General features: G+C 47.3%; 1 protein-coding gene across 1 annotated transcript in view; it reads left to right on the plus strand.

Moving 5' to 3' along the window:
* Window positions 1–17,141, plus strand: part of LOC144506983 (mitogen-activated protein kinase-binding protein 1-like) — a 287,588-nt gene that overhangs the window by 127,222 nt on the left and 143,225 nt on the right. Inside the window, exons 5-6 of the mRNA XM_078233486.1 lie at window positions 6,500–6,670; window positions 7,407–7,544. Of these exons, the coding sequence (XP_078089612.1) occupies window positions 6,500–6,670; window positions 7,407–7,544 (309 nt within the window). The remainder of the gene's footprint in view (window positions 1–6,499; window positions 6,671–7,406; window positions 7,545–17,141) is intronic.

Here is a 17,141-nt window from a genome sequence, read left to right on the forward strand (position 1 = left end):
AGCCAATGTTGTCCTGTTATTTAAGAAGGGTGGCAAAGATACCCTGGGTAATTATAGGCCAGTGAGCTTGACGTCAGTGATAGTGAAACTGTTGGAGAAGATTCTTAGGAATACGATCTATACACATTTGGAACTGAATGGTCTTATTAGCGACAGATAGCACGAGGTCATGTTTCAATAATTTGACTGAGTTTTTTGAAGAGGTGACAAAAATGATTGATGAGGGAAGGGCCGTGGATGTTGTCTACATGGACGTTTGTAAAGCATTTGACAGGGTCCCTCATGGCAGGCTGGTGCAAAAAATTAAATCACACGCAATGAAGGGTGAACTAGCTAGATGGATTCAGAACTGGCTTGGCCATAGAAGACAAAGGGTAGCAGTGGAAGGGTGTTTTTCTGAATGGAGGTCTGTAGTGGTGTTCCGCAGGGATCAGTGCTGGACCTCTGTTATTTGTAATATATATAAATGACTTGGAAGAAAATGTAGCTGGTCTGATTAGCAAGTTTGCGGATGATACTAAGATTGCTGGAGTTGCGGATAGTGATGAAGATTGTCAGAGAATACAGCAGGATATAGATAGGCTGGAAAATTGGGCGAAGAAATGGCAGATGGAACTTAATCCGGACAAATGCGAGGTGATGCATTTTGGTAGATCCAATTCAGGTGGGAGCTATAAAATAAATGGTAGAACCATCAGGAACATAGACACACAGAGAGATCTGGGAGTACAGGTCCACAGATCCTTAGAAGTGGCAGCACAGGTGGGAAAGGTGGTGAAGAAAACATATGGCACGCTTGTCTTCATCGGACGGGGCATCAAGTATAAAAGTTGGCAAATTATGTTATAGTTATGTAAAACATTGGTTAGGCCACATTTGAAATACTGTGTCCAATTCTGGTCGCCACACTACCAAAAGGATGTGGAGCGTTTGGAGGGAGTATACAGAGAGGTTTACCAGGATGTTGTCTGGTATGGAGGGTATTAGCTATGAGGAGCGATTGAATAAACTGGGATTATTCTCCCTGGAAAGACGGAAGCTGAGAGGCGCCCTGATAAAAGTTTATTAAATTATGAGGGGTATAGATAAGGTGAACAGTTGGAAGCTTTTTCCCAAGGCAGAAATGACAATCACAAGGGGTCACAAGTTCAAGGTAAGCGGGGGGGAAAGGTTCAGTAGAGATATACGGGGGGGGGGGGGAAGTATTTTACACAGAGGGTGGTGGGGGCCTGGAATGCATTGCCAAGTGAGGTGGTTGAGGCAGACACATTAGCGACATTTAAGACTCATCTGGATAGGCACATCAACAGGCGGGGAATAGAGGGATGCAGGCGATTGGGCTAGATAGGACAACGTGATTGGCGCAGGCTTGGTGGGCCGAAGGGCCTGTTCCTGTGCCGAACTGTTCTTTGCTCATTTCTATTTTAGGTTCACTGGCCTCGGCTGCCACCTGGCTTCATGTGGAAGGTTCTGGAGAGTGGAACTATCCCAGGATGGTTGCCGCCCTGCTTTCTTTTTGATTTTAAGCTTTTCTTTCAAGTTCTTGTTTGCTTTGAATCACTGGCTTCCTGGTTTCCTCATTTCTACCGTCTGTTTGCCTTTCTGCGGCTGGGTTACATTTGAAGTTTGCAGAAGCTCTTCCAAGGAAGCGGTCACATCAGGTCAATCGGAGCCTCTGGAAGTTTCTGGTACAGCTGTCAAAGTCAGCGCTAGTGACAGTCAATGCTAGTGCCTTCCTGCGGGGACGTATCTGTATACTGAATGATGTTTCTCCATTCTGCTGAGTTGAAGAGTTATCCAGTTCAGTCTTACGCCAGCGGCTGGAGCACATTTTCAAAAAGAATGTTGAATTATTCCTACAGTTCCAGGCAATATTTATCCCTTCACCAGTGTCACCAATACAGACTATCTGGGCATTATCACATTGGTGTCGTATGCAAGTTGGCTGTTTCCTACGTTGCAACGTTTAAAAGTACCCGGTTGTCTGTAAAATGCTCCGGGACATTCTAAAACTGGGAAAGGAATATTGAAATGCAAGTCTTTCTCTCTATCGTTCTTTCTTTTATTCTTTATTTTGTTCTTCCTTCCTTTTTTCCTCACTTCCTTCCTTCCTGTTTGACTGAAATTTCAGAGGGTCCTTCGCTCAGGAAGAAATCTGTTGATGGATTGGCGATGGGGGTGGCATGATGGCACAGTGGTTGGCACTGCTGCCTCACCGCGCCAGGGACCCGGGTTCGATTCCGGTCTCGGGCCACTGTGTGGAGTTTGCACGTTCTCCCCGTGTCCGCGTGGGTTTCCTCCGGGTGCTCCGTTTCCTCCATTACTCCAAAGATGTGCAGGTTAGGTGGGTTGACCATGCTAAATTGACCCTTAGTGTCAGGGGATTAGTGTGGGGTTACGGGGATCAGGCCTGGGTGGGATTGTGGTTGGTGCAGGCTTAATGGGCTGAATGGCCTCCTTCTGCACTGTACGAATCCTATGGATTCTATGAACCCTCTCTTGGAGAGCTATTCACACATTGACGACCTGGCATTTCCTCATCACTTTCCTGTACATTAGTCAAACCCTTATGCACATTTATAATGCCGGTTTAACAATTCTCTCTGTGCAAGAGCTAGAATCAAATATCTTCAGAACCCTCAGGATATTTTCCCCTATCGGTTAAATCACCAATCTCTAACTTTGGATGGGCCAATCTCCAAACCCTGTGGCCATTGCGATAACTGGCTAGAAAGCAGTCTATAATGACGATGTTCTATTCTCTCTGGCAACGATATCTGTGATGCGCGATTAAATCACTCGGGAGGCTAGATTGTACCCGGGAAATAAAGGCTTTTATTACTAACAAGAATGGAGCACACTATATACAATACAATCCCAGACTAAAGGGTCACCAGGCAGTGCAGTGACCTTTATACTTCCCCAGGTAGGCGGAGCCAACTGGAGTGTACCACAGAACAATATCAACAGGTAGAACAGCCCAACCCTAACCCCAACAGTGACAACAGTAACATATCTACAAATACCCATAGGGCTGACCATCTATGGCTCAGCACTCATAGTGGTAACCAACTATGGTTCACCACAATCTGCTTCCAGCAGTACTAGGTGATGGCCTTAGTGGTTTCATCACTCAACTATTAATCTAGAAACTCAGCTAATGTTCTGGGGACTCGGGTTCAAATCCCGCCACAGCAGATGGTGGAATTTGAATTCAATAAAGTAATTCTGGAATTAAGAATCTACTGATGACCATAAAACCATTGTCGATTATTGGAAAAAAACCACCTGGTTCACTGATGTCCTTTAGGGAAGGAAATCTGCCATCCTAGCTGGTTTGGCCTACATGTGACTCCAGAGCCACAGCAATGTGGTTGACTCTGAACTGCCCAAGGGCAACTAAGGATAAGTAATATTGCTGACCAGCCAGTGACGCCCATGTCCCACAGTTGAATAAAAGAAAAAGATTGTAACCGGCTGGTCCACTCACCAGATCTCATGCCAAACTACCTTACTCATTTCACCTGAACACCTAAAGGAACTCAGTTAGACCGGGGCGGTTAGACTAAAGCCAGCAGCTTTTTTTGGCATCTTGGAAGACAGGGCCAGTTTGACAGTATGAGTGGACAAATAGGAGGAGTTTGGAGCTCTGCCCAATATCCCACCTGCCCGTCAAAACTCACCTGAGGTCCGATCAGACAGAATGTATCAGGTTTTGCAGAGTCGATACTGGTCCCATATTGAAGTTTATGTTTATTTATTAGTGTCACAAGTAGGCTTACATTAACACTGCAATGAAGTTACTGTGAAAATCCCCTAGTCGCCACACTCTGGCGCCTGTTCGTTTAGCATGGCCACTGCACCTAACCAGCACGTCTTTCAGACTGTAGGAGGAAACTGGAGCACCCAGAGGAAACCCACACAGACACGGGGAGAATGTGCAAACTCCACACAGACAGTGACCCAAGCTAGGAATCGAACCCAGGTCCCTGGCGCTGTGAGGCAGCAGTGCTAACCACTGTGCCACCGTGCCAACCATGGTGCAGTCACAACACCAACTCATCAGAGTCAAAACAGGCAGTGGATTCAAGTCCCATTCAAGAGACTTGGGCACAGGATCTAGGCTGGCGCTCCAGTCCAGGACAAAGGGAGTGCGGCACTGTTGGGCGGTGCCACTTTTGGGATGAAACGTCAAACCAAGGCCAGAATTTTCCGTCCCCTCCTGCCGGCGGGATCTTCCAGTCCTGCTGAAACCAATGGACGTTTGAATAGCTTACTGTGTCCACCACAGTGGGTTCCCACCTCCACCCCCACCCCCACAGTGGGTTGGAAAATTCCAGTCAAGTAACTAACCCCATGAAACGATTTGAAGAAAGGAATGGGATATCTTTCCGGTGTCCTGGCCAATATTCATCCTTCGACCAACATTACCCAAAGGAGTAGACCTGGAGTGATGGTGTGAAACAAGTGAGTGGACAGTGCATCTCTCCCCATTGATATTTGCACTGTCCGAGAGGCTAGAATGCTGCCTTTCCGTACAAAGCCTAACACTGAAGGATTTAGGCCGCAGCCCCGGCTGGTTTTTGCTGATCCACACATTGGACTGCACTCTCGATCGCTGCGCCTTGTAAAGTTGTGCTTTTAACGCTTTCCAGATTGCTTCAGGAACCCGAAGACGAGGTTTGAAGAAATGAAAAGTGCCTCAGCGCCTCACTGTAATAACACGAAGAGACAATGCCATAGTTCACTGCACGGTTTTAACTGCCATTGTAGCAACATCTGTATCAGATGATTTATCTGGATTAAAACGTCTCGATTCTAACCTACAGACAGTGTGAAACCTTTCAAAGAGTCTCAGGAGAGACCCAGGAGATAGTCTCCTGGGTCTCTCCTGAGACCCAGTAGACTATCTATATCCACAGTAAAGAATGGTGATTGGCCCAAATAACCACTTGTCTCCCAGGCTGTCAATCAAATTAACAACAAACCAATTGAGAGTAGCAAACATAGTAACTCGAGTTTGATTTGATTTATTATTGTCACATGTATTAACATACAGTGAAAAGTATTGTCTCTTGCACGCTATACAAACAAAACATACCGTTCATAGAGAAGGAAAGGAGAAGGTGCAGAATGTAGTGTCATAGCTAGGGTGTAGAGAAAGATCAACTTAATGCGAGGTAAGTCCATTCAAAAGTCTGATGCCAGCAGGGAAGAAGCTGTTCTTGAGTCGGTTGGTACATGACCTCAGACTTTTGTATCTTTTTCCCAATGAAAGAAGGTGGAAGAGAGAATGTCCGGGGTGCGTGGGGTCCTTAATTATGCTGGCTGCTTTTCCGAGGCAGCGGGAAGTGTAGACAGAGTCAATGGATGCGAGGCTGGTTTGCGTGATGGACTGGGCTTCATTCACAACCCTTTCTAGTTTCTTGCGGTTTTGGGCAGAGCAGGAGCCATACCAAACTGTGATACAACCAGAAAGAATGCTTTCTATGGTGCATCTGTAAAACTTGGTGAGAGTCAAAGCGGACCGAATTTTCTTAGTCTTCTGAGAAAGTAGGGGTGTTGTTGGGCTTTCTTAACTATAGTGTCGGCACTATAGGACTATAGCATTCTGCTCCTCAAGGCTTTTCTCACATTCAGTTCGATCATGGCTGGTCCATACCCTAACTCCATTTGCCTCCCTCGGTAATTCTGTCACCCTTAATAAACGGCTTTCTTAACTATAGAAATCCAAAGATGTGCGGGTTAGGTTGATTGGCCATGCTAAAAATTGCCCTTAGTGTCCTGAGATGCGTAGGTTCGAGGGATTAGTGGGTAAATATGTAGGGATATGGGGGTAGGGCCTGGGTGGGTTTGTGGTCGGTGCAGACTCGATGGGCCGAATGGCCTCTTTCTGTACTGTAGGGTTTCTATGTAAACTACCTGTTTCCATCTTGGAATTTTCAATTGATCCCCCCACAGCCTCATTAGCCTCTTTTGAGAGAGAGTTCCAGATTCTACCTCCCTCTTTGTGTGAAGATATGTTTCCTAATATCATCCTGAGCAGAAGAGCTCTAACTTTAAGATGAAGCACCCAGGTTGTGTGCTCCCCCCATTTTGCAATATTGCCCCATTAATTGCCCTCATTGGCTACCCACTACAGGCAGCCCGGTTGCCAGGTGGGTTCCGTCTCTCTCCCAGAAAAGCGCAGAGAGGCGGAATGTTGTGGAACCGTCCGGATGCTAATCGATCACATTTTCCCTGAAGCCATCACCACGGGGTCAGAGACATTTGACCCGAAGTTGCAGGTCAACGGCCTTTCATTCGAATTGGAAAGAAGTTGCGGATCAGCAGGTTTCACACAAGTACGGCGTCAGTGTTTGATAGGGATTCTCCATTACATTGTGAATTTACTGTTGACCATGATCCGGCAGCCATTTTGTAATCCACCATCTAACTGAGCTGCGCTCCCTGGTTGCTGCTAACTGTTTTATTTTGTCTCCCCTGTGCTCGGCTGCAGAGTGGGCACATGCCCGCCGTTCGAATCTGGGATGTCAATGAAAGGACACAGGTGGCAGAGCTGCAGGAGCACAAGTACGGTGTGGCCTGCGTGGCGTTCGCGCCCAACGCCAAGTACATCGTCTCCGTGGGATACCAACACGATATGATCGTCAACGTCTGGGCGTGGAAGGTACATGGGGCATTGACATTCACACTGAGCACTGACAATCCAGCTGTTCCCACATTACTGTCCTGAAACATTACCCCACGGGCACACTGGTTTCAGTGGAACACGGCAGTGTAGGTGAAATGGGGAATACCATCGAGTGCTGTCCTTTCCTTTATCATAGAATCATACAGTGCAGAAGGAGACCATTCGGCCCATCGAGTCTGCACCGGCCACAATCCCATCCAGGCCCTATCCCCATAACCCCATGCATTTACCCCAGCTAGTCCCACTGACACTAAGGGGCAATTTAGAATGGCCAATCCACCTAACCCACCCATCTTTGGAGTGTGGAAGGAAACCGGAGCACCCGGAAGAAACCCACGCAGACACGGGGAGAATGTGCAGACTCCACACTACCGAAAATCAGTTAGACAGGGAGCACTGTGTGTATTGAACAGAAGGAGTTGGATATTGCTCTTGGGCCACAGGGATGTGGGGGGAAGATTATTCTTATACTTAATGACAATCATTCGTTCATTCAACAGTATTTTACTTTGTTTTCAGATTTGTTTTGTAGCTGATATATTGGGATGAGGTGGGACTGAGTTGGGGCTCCACAGAATTTCAAATATACAGTTTCACCAAAAAACAGATTGCGAATCGCTGCTGTGTATTGCTGCGGGTATGTGTATGTTCATGGTAGATGTTGATTATGTTCCAGACAATTTGAATTGCATGTCTCTACATCCTTCCACAGAAAAATGTTGTGGTGGCAGCCAACAAGGTATCCAGCAAGGTGACAGCCGTGTCCTTCTCTGAGGATAGCAGCTACTTTGTCACCGCCGGCAACAGGCACGTCAAGTTCTGGTATCTGGATGCGTCAAAAGCCTCTAAGGTGAGTATATCTGACCTCTGGGCTCATTGGAGGGCCCCTCCTCAACATGGTACCTCAGCCAGGTTCCCTTGCCCTCTGTAGCCGTTAAAACCCCCTCACTGTGGCTTGGCACCAATGCAGACTCTTGCCTCACCTGATGAGCTGGATCCAACGCAGCTCACAGCCTCCTGCCCTAGTTGTAGCACCTATAGGTGCCACCACTACTGGTGGGGTGGTGTGGCCGGGACTGGAGAGTTGCCAGCATCTGATTGGTAGGCAGCTTTTTGAGGCAGCACCTCTGGTCTAGGTGGGCACAAGTCCCAGCTCCAGCCTATTCATGGCCAATTGAGGCCCCAACACTGATCCTTGTGGGACAGCATGAGTGGCGGTTTTAGGAGGCCATGTAATTTAATCAGGCAGGAGGATGGCGGGTGGAGGCCTCACCCTTCCTGTCTCCACCCCAATTAAATCCCAATTAATACCCACTGAAGGGCCTCATCCTGCTGAGCTAGCATTGGCCGATTGGTGGATGGGTTCGCTTCTTGGTTGCCAGGTGGGAACCTTTTAAAGGCACTCAGCGCCTGATCAAGACACACAGTATTGAGAAGGGGTCTCCATTGAGAGCCAGCCCCCTGTCCTCGTCGCCCCCGCAATCCTGCCCCCACCCCTCCCACCTGATTCCCCCCACCCACCAAGCCTGATATTCCCCACCCACTGCCCCCAGCCGATTCCCCATCCCCTCACCGTCACTCACCTGTGGCCTGTGAGGCAGAGACAGTCCTGGGCCTCGGGAGGCTGACATACCAACAGCAACCACCGCCTTCCCAGTGGCGCTGCTGTTCAGTGGAGTGATTGGCCTGCAGCTTTCGCGGGACATCTGCTCCAGGGAACTTGATCCACTTACGTCCTTGAGTGGCACTTGATCTGGCAGGCCAGCCCTCACAGGGGTACTGTAGGGCTCTCGCTGTATCTGCAGCCAGTGGGCAGGACCCTAAGGCTGCAGGATAGGCATGTGCCTGTAAAAAGGAAAGATAGGAAAGGTAGGATTCGAGAGCCGTGCATAACCAGGGAAATTGAGGATCTGATTAAAATGAAAAGGGAGGCGTACGTTAAGTCCAGGCAACTGAAAACAGATGGAGCTCTGGAGGAATACAGAGAGAGTAGGAAAGATCTCAAACGGGGAGTTAGAAGGGCAAAAAGAGGTCACGAGATGTTCTTGGCAGGCAGGATTAAGGAGAATCCTAAGGCATTCTATTCATACGTTAGGAACAAAAGAGTTGTCAGGGAGAAAATCGGACCTCTCAGGGACAAAGGAGGGGAATTATGCTTAGAACCCAAGGGAATAGGGGAGATCCTAAATGAATACTTTGCATCGGTATTCACGAAGGAGAGGGGCGTGTTAACCGGGAATGTCTCGGAGGGAGGTGTTGACCCGTTAGAGAAAATCTCCATTACAAGAGAGGAAGTGTTAGGTTTTTTAGGGAACATTAAAACTGACAAAGCCCCAGGGCCTGATGGCATCTATCCTCGACTTTTCAGGGAGACGAGAGGTGAAATTGCTGGGCCTCTGACGGAAATCTTTGTCGCTTCTTTGGACACGGGTGAGGTCCCTGAGGATTGGAGGATAGCGAATGTGGTCCCGTTGTTTAAGAAGGGTAGCAGGGATAACCCAGGAAATTATAGGCCGGTGAGCTTGACGTCCGTGGTAGGGAAGTTGTTGGAGAGGATTCTTAGAGACAGGATGTATGTGCATTTAGAACGGAACGATCTCATTAGTGCCAGACAGCATGGTTTTGTAAGAGGGAGGTCGTGCCTTACAAATTTGGTGGTTTTTTGAGGAAGTGACAAAAACGGTTGATGAAGGAAGGGCCGTGGATGTCGTCTATATGGATTTCAGTAAGGCATTTGACAAAGTCCCACATGGCAGGTTGGTTAAGAAGGTTAAGGCTCATGGGATACAAGGAGAAGTGGCTAGATGGGTGGAGAACTGGCTTGGCCATAGGAGACAGAGGGTAGTGGTCGAAGGGTCTTTTTCCGGCTGGAGGTCTGTGACCAGTGGTGTTCCGCAGGGCTCTGTACTAGGACCTCTGCTATTTGTGATATATATAAATGATTTGGAAGAAGGTGTAACTGGTGTAATCAGCAAGTTTGCGGATGACACGAAGATGGCTGGAATTGCGGATAGCGAAGAGCATTGTCGGGCAATACAGCAGGATATAGATAGGCTGGAAAATTGGGCGGAGAGGTGGCAGATGGAATTTAATCCGGATAAATGCGAAGTGATGCATTTTGGAAGAAATAATGTAGGGAGGAGTTATACAATAAATGGCAGAGTCATCAGGAGTATAGAAACACAGAGGGACCTAGGTGTGCAAGTCCACAAATCCTTGAAGGTGGCAACACAGGTGGAGAAGGTGGTGAAGAAGGCATATGGTATGCTTGCCTTTATAGGACGGGGTATAGAGTATAAAAGCTGGAGTCTGATGTTGCAGCTGTATAGAACGCTGGTTAGGCCACATTTGGATTACTGCGTCCAGTTCTGGTCGCCGCACTACCAGAAGGACGTGGAGGCATTGGAGAGAGTGCAGAGAAGGTTTACCAGGATGTTGCCTGGTATGGAGGGTCTTAGCTATGAGGAGAGATTGGGTAGACTGGGGTTGTTCTCCTTGGAAAGACGGAGAATGAGGGGAGATCTAATAGAGGTATACAAGATTATGAGGGGTATAGATAGGGTGAACAGTGGGAAGCTTTTTCCCAGGTCGGAGGTGACGATCACGAGGGGTCACGGGCTCAAGCTGAGAGGGGCGAAGTATAACTCAGACATCAGAGGGACGTTTTTTACACAGAGGGTGGTGGGGGCCTGGAATGCGCTGCCAAGTAGGGTGGTGGAGGCAGGCACGCTGACATCGTTTAAGACTTACCTGGATAGTCACATGAGCAGCCTGGGAATGGAGGGATACAAACGATTGGTCTAGTTGGACGGTAGCACAGTGGTTAGCACTGCTGCTTCACAGCTCCAGGGTCCCGGGTTCGATTCCCGGCTCGGGTCACTGTCTGTGTGGAGTTTGCACATTCTCCTCGTGTCTGCGTGGGTTTCCTCCGGGTGCTCCGGTTTCCTCCCACAGTCCAAAGATGTGCGGGTTAGGTTGATTGGCCAGGTTAAAAAAATTGCCCCTTAGAGTCCTGGGATGTGTAGGTTAGAGGGATTAGCGGGTAAAATATGTGGGGGTGGGGCCTGGGTGGGATTGTGGTCGGTGCAGACTCGATGGGCCGAATGGCCTCCTTCTGCACTGTAGGGTTTCTATGATTTCTATGATTTCTATGAAGGAGCGGCACAGGCTTGGAGGGCCGAAGGGCCTGTTTCCTGTGCTGTACTGTTCTTTGTTCTTTGTTCTTTGTTCTATCACCTCCACTAAATAATGCCAACATGGTCACTTCCTTCCAATGTGAATACTTACCCATTATCCCGTCCCCATTTTCTAGTGCCTAACTAATCTTTCAACCAGGTCAATCCTTTGCCTTTGATTCCATGAGTTTGAATTTGAGTAAATCTGTTAGAATTCTTTGAGGAGGTAATGAAGAAGTTAGACAAAGGAGAGCCAGTGGATGTGATTTATTTGGATTTCCAGAAAGCTTTTGACAAGACACTTCACAGGAGGCTGCTAAATAAGCTAAGATGTGGAGATGCCGACGTTGGACTGGGGTAAGCACAGTAAGAAGTCTCACAACACCAGGTTAAAGTCCAACAGGTTTATTTGGTAGCAAATACCATAAGCTTTCGGAGCGCTGCCCCTTCGTCAGATGGAGTGAAAATCTGTTCTCCAACAGTGCACAGAGACACAGAAATCAAGTTACAGAATACTAATTAGAATGCAAATTTCTACAGCCAGCCAGGTCTTAAAGGTACAGATAATGTGGGTGGAGGGAACATTAAACACAGGTCAAAGAGATGTGTATTGTCTCCAGACAGAACAGCTAGTAAGATTCTGCAAGATCAGGGGGAAAGCTGTGGGGGTTACTGATAATGTGACATAAATCCAACATCCCGGTTTAGGTCGTCCTCATGTGTGCGGAACTTGGCTATCAGTTTCTGCTCCGCGACTCTGCACTGTCCTGTGTCGTGAAGGCCGCCTTGGAGAATGCTTACCTGAAGATCCAAGGCTGAATGCCCGTGACTGCTGAAGTGATCCCCCACAGGAAGAGAACAGTCTTGCCTGGTGATTGTCGAGTGGTGTTCATTCATCCGTTGTCGTGGTGTCTGCATGGTTTCCCCAATGTACCATGCCTCGGGACATCCTTTCCTGCAGCGTATCAGGTAGACAACGTTGGCCGAGTTGCAAGAGTATGTACCGTGTACCTGGTAGATGGTGTTCTCACGTGAGATGATGGCATCCGTGTCGATGATCCGGCACGTCTTGCAGAGGTTGCTGTGGCAGGGTTGTGTGGTGTCATGGTCACTGTTCTCCTGAAGGCTGGGTAGTTTGCTGCGGACAATGGTCTGTTTGAGGTTGCGTGGTTGTTTGAAGGCAAGAAGTGGGGGTGTGGGGATGGCCTTGGCGAGATGTTCGTCTTCATCAATGACATGTTGAAGGCTCCGGAGGAGATGCCGTAGCTTCTCCGCTCCGGGGAAGTTCTGGACGACGAAGGGTACTCTGTGGTCCTTTTCAGGATGGCAACCAGTGACTCATGGTGTTCCACAGCGGTCAGTGTTGGGACCACAACTTTTCACTATATACATTAATGATCTGGAAGATGGAACTGACGGCATTGTTGCTAAATTTGCAGATGATACAAAGATATGTAGAGGGACAGGTAGTGCTGAGGGAGTGGGGAGGTTGCAGAATGACTTGGACAGGTTAGGAGAGTGGGCATAGAAGTGGCAGATGGAATACAATGTGGGAAAGTGAGAGGTTATGCACTTTAGTAGGAAGAATAGAGGCGTAGAATATTTTCTAAATGGGGAAAGGCTTCGGAAATCTGAAGCACAAAGGGACTTGGGAGTCCTGGTTCAGGACTCTCTTAAGGTTAACGTGCAGGTTCAGTTGGCAGTTAAGAAGGCAAATTCAGCGGGGGCGGCTCAAGATTTTCCCATTCCTCTGTTTTTTCTCTCGAGCGTGAGCTGCTTAGCACCCGCGTCACCATCTGCCGCGCTGCCACTCTGGTAAGGAAGGATCTCAGGGCGGGTAAAAAACAACAAAATATCAATCCCAGAATGATTATTGTTGCTATTGCTACAGCTCCAGCTTTGGCAAACCACGCCCCCCATCTTCCTAATATTCTGTCCAGCCAACTCCATACCTCATGCCCAAACCCAGCATTTTCTTTCACTTCTTTCTTAAGATTTCTTAACTTATTCATGGCTTGTGTAAATGACCCCTCTGGATTAGTGTTATTAGGGATAAATGTGCAGCACTGATCCCCAAACATAACACACACTCCTCCTTTCTCTGCCAGGAGCCAATCTAACGCCTGTCGATTTTGCCACGCCATTTTGCTGGTCGCATCCAACTGCTCTCCTAAGGCCTCCAGGGCATCATTCGTATAATTAATAAACCTCTGCTGATTATAATAGATGTAATTGATCCACTCAGTATTCTTGCTGGGTGTGATCCAAACAAAGAGGGATTCAAACCCTGCAGCTATTTCGTTCCTAGCTTTGAACTCATTCGGGATGCCGCGGGGCTGTCCGATTGCGTCCAATTTTATCGTAGGGTCAGGGGTATATGCCCTCTTAATTCTTTGTGATTTAATTTTTCTTTCCACCGGTAGTATCACAGTGCTCTGGGCAAGCATAACTCGGGCACATAGTCCCTTCCAATTCTGTGGTAATTTTGCCAATAGCCCTTTCTCCAGGCCACAAAGCCACCAGAGATCGGCCAGTTGATTTTCTTGATAGTCTAACACATAAGGAGGGGGTGTCCATCCCCCTTCTGAGATGATCAGACTAAGAACATCGGTTATATTCCAAATCCTTTCACACTCTCCTGTGTAATTTCCCACACTACTTCCTGTGCTACTTTCCCTTCAATAGCAATCTTGGATTTGTAAGTTGGGCTCTACACTCCATTCCTTTGGGACCGCGTCCACTGCCGTTTTTGGCCACTTTGGACATCTGTGGGTCAAGCTGTAGATGCCCTTTTTTACCCCAGCAAACAGGATGCAGTGGTATTGACACAACGGCGGCTCACCTTTACAAAGGTTAGCACATGCGGATCCGGAACAGTTTATCATCTCATACGTGTAGTTCCGATTCCCTATCATATGATACCTTATATATGTGGTATATGGACGGCAATTTTCCTTTCTCCAGCTTTGTTGCCTGGTTCTACAGTCTCCTGATCCCCATGGTATATCAGTTACTTGGGTGTTAGGTTTCTCTGATGCACATACTACACACTCTTTCCCATCACTGTTTCTCTGACCTGTATACTCAGCCCATTTCCACCATTTGTTTTTCTGCGCTTTTTCCCAAATAGTATTTGTGCTCACTAATTGTTCACGTTTTGTTCGTCTTAATACTCTATCTTCCTGATTCTGCACCCTTATGTCTTCTGTATCCCATTCTCCTTTTCTATGGGTCACGGAAGTCCCTAAGGGAAATAGTTTCCAAGTCCCAGGTGGGGAATGGGGCCCCTTCCCTGTCCTCACCTCCCTCGGCACCTTGACTAATAGGCTCAGGCTGGGCATTTGTATCATCAGCCAGCTCATGTACAGAACTACTTTCATCATCCTCTATTCTTTTTGTTCTTCCTTGGCTCTGTTCCTCCTCCCCACGATTCTCCCCGTGTATTTCTATTTCTTCCTCGCTATCACCTCTATCCACTCTGTGTACTTCTTCAATTTCCCTTCTCTCCCCTACCCCTGGTACCGTTCTGGTACAATGGTTTAAGTGATACCACAGTGTACTGCCTTCTACTTGCAACGCCGTGGGAGACACTTTGGTGACTTCAAACGGTCCTTCTCGTCTCGGTTCGTTCCAACGTCTCCGGAACTTTCTGATGTATACTCGATCTCCAGGCTTGATCTGATGTTCTGTTCCCGGATTCTCCTCCTCCTTGGCTTTTTCCTGTTCAGATATAGTTCTATGTATAACAGTTAATTGTTGTATATATTCTTTTGTGCTTTGATCTAAACATTCTAGCGTAGGACCTCCTGATCCCCTGATCTTGGGTACCGGCATTACTCTTCCTGTCATCATTTCATGTGGGCTCAAATGTGTGATTCTGTTTTCCTGACTCCTGTATTGCATTAGAGCCAATGGCAGAGCATCTATCCAGTTTTTCCCTGTTTCACTGCAAATTTTGCTTATTTTAGCCTTAAGGGTCCCGTTTGCTCTCTCCACCATTCCTTGGGATTGAGGGTGATATACGCATCCAAACTTCTGCTTTACTCAGAGTGCCGAGAGTGTCTCTCTCAGTGCCCTTCCTATAAAAGCAGATCCATTGTCTGAACTTAATTGCGTGGGTATACCAAATCTTGGGATAATTTCTTTTGACAGGAAGTTAATCACCGTTCCAGATCCTTGATCTTTGGATGGCGTTGCTTCTATCCATCTGCTGAATCTATCAATAATCACTAACATGTATCTTTTCCCCCTCACCACCTTTCCCATATCCACATAGTCCATGCATAGATGTTTAAATGGTCCTTCAGGAATGGGTATATGCCCTATTGGGGCAGTAATGCCCTTCCTGATGTTATTCTGAGCACACACCTCACACTGACTTAGTATGTAGTCAATCGAGTTTTGCAGGTATGGTGACCAGAATCCTTCCTTCTTGATCTTTCTCGCCACTTCTCCTCTCGCACAGTGGTCCACTCCATGCACTTCGCTAATTAGTACGGTTAGTAATGATGTGGGTGCTATGACCAATCCCTCCCCATTTCTCCATATCCTGTCCTGTTGTCCCTGTAGTGCTCCTCTATCTTTCCACATTGCCTTTTCAGCTACAGAGGTTTCCTCCTGTAACTGTGCTACATCTTCTAATGTAATATGAGGTTCGATATCCCCCGTACCTGGCCCTGGGTGCGGCCTTGCTATTTCTACTGGGGCTATCGTAGCCTCAATGCATCCTGACGCTTCTTTAGCTGCCTTGTCGGCTTTGGTGTTTCCCTGTGTGATGCTGTCTGCTCCCTTTTTATGCGCCTGACACTTAATTATGGCTAATTCCCTTGGACCCATCATGGCCCTTATTAAAGCCCTGATTTGACCTTCGTGTTGTATTGGTCCTCCTCCGCTTTTCATAAATCCCCTTTGCTTCCATATTGCCCCAAACAGATGGCAGACCCCGTGGGCATAGGCCGAATCAGTATAAATTTCCAATGCTTCCCCGTTTGCTAGCTCACATGCTCTGGTCAATGCTTTAAGTTCTGCCAGTTGGGCTGAACAGGGCTGTTCACATTTCTCTGCTTCTATGACTTCAAGTGTTTCCCCTTTCTGTTCAACTATGGCATAGCCTGCGGGTTTCCTAAGTGATCCCTGTAACATGAGCCATCTACATACAGTATCCTTTTCCCTTCTGTCACTAGTCCCTCTGCTCTTAAATCTTTTCTCAGTTTCATAAATGTTTTTGCTTCTCTTAAGCATTCATGTTCTTCTCCCTCATGAGGTAATGGCATGTAATCAGCTGGATTTACTCTGTTGCACTTTATTATCGTGATATCTGGAAATGTAGTTAGCATTCGATAATGATGGATCCTAGCAGGTGTCAGCACAAATTTTCCTTGCTCAATCAATTCAGCTACCTTATGGTATACATGTATGTTTATCGGATATCCCATTGTGACCGTGGCTGCCTTTTCGTACGCCCACCAAGCTGCTGCCAGACCTTGATAGCACGGAGGGTATCCCATTGCTACGTCGTCTAGCTTGGTACTGTAATATGCTACAGCCTGCCTTCGTCTACCCTTGCAATTTTCCTGCATTAACATTGCTGTAGCAAATCCGGCTTCTCTGTTACTCACAAATAAGTCAAAGGGCTTGTCATAGGTCGGTAAAGCCAAGGCTGGTGCCTGTGCCATTTCTCTCTTTATATTCTCAAATGCGTCTGAAGCATCTTTATCCCATTTTAGTTTGGCTTTTAATTCGTCACACCCTGCCTCCTTCATTATCTTTCGTAGTGCCTGCGTTTTTTCGGCATAGCTTTCCACCCATTCTGAACTGAATCCTGTCATTCCCAAAAATGTCATCATTTGTCCCACCGTCTGTGGTTTCGGAACCTTTAGTACTGCTTCTATTTGCTGTGAAGCTATCTCCTTCTGTCCTGCTGATATTTCTCTTCCCAAGTATTCTACCTTTTTCTGGCACAGCTGCAGCTTTTTCCTGGAAACTTTATGGCCCCCTTCTGCTAGTCTTTTCAATAGTTTTAAACTATCCTTCCTGCATTGTTCTTGTGTTCCTGTGCATAATAATAAATCATCCACATATTGTATCAGTGTTCCTTCCAACTGTATTCCTTCTAAATCTGCTCTCAACACCTGATTGAATACATGTGGGGAATGTTTAAATCCTTGGGGCATCCTATTGTATGTGTATTGTTTCCCCTTGTACGTAAATGCAAAGAGATACTGACTTTCTTGAGCTAGTGGCACACTAAAAAATGCCGAACATAGGTCTAT

The sequence above is a fragment of the Mustelus asterias genome, chromosome 18, assembly GCF_964213995.1.
Source record: "Mustelus asterias chromosome 18, sMusAst1.hap1.1, whole genome shotgun sequence".
Taxonomy (NCBI): Eukaryota; Metazoa; Chordata; class Chondrichthyes; order Carcharhiniformes; family Triakidae; genus Mustelus; species Mustelus asterias.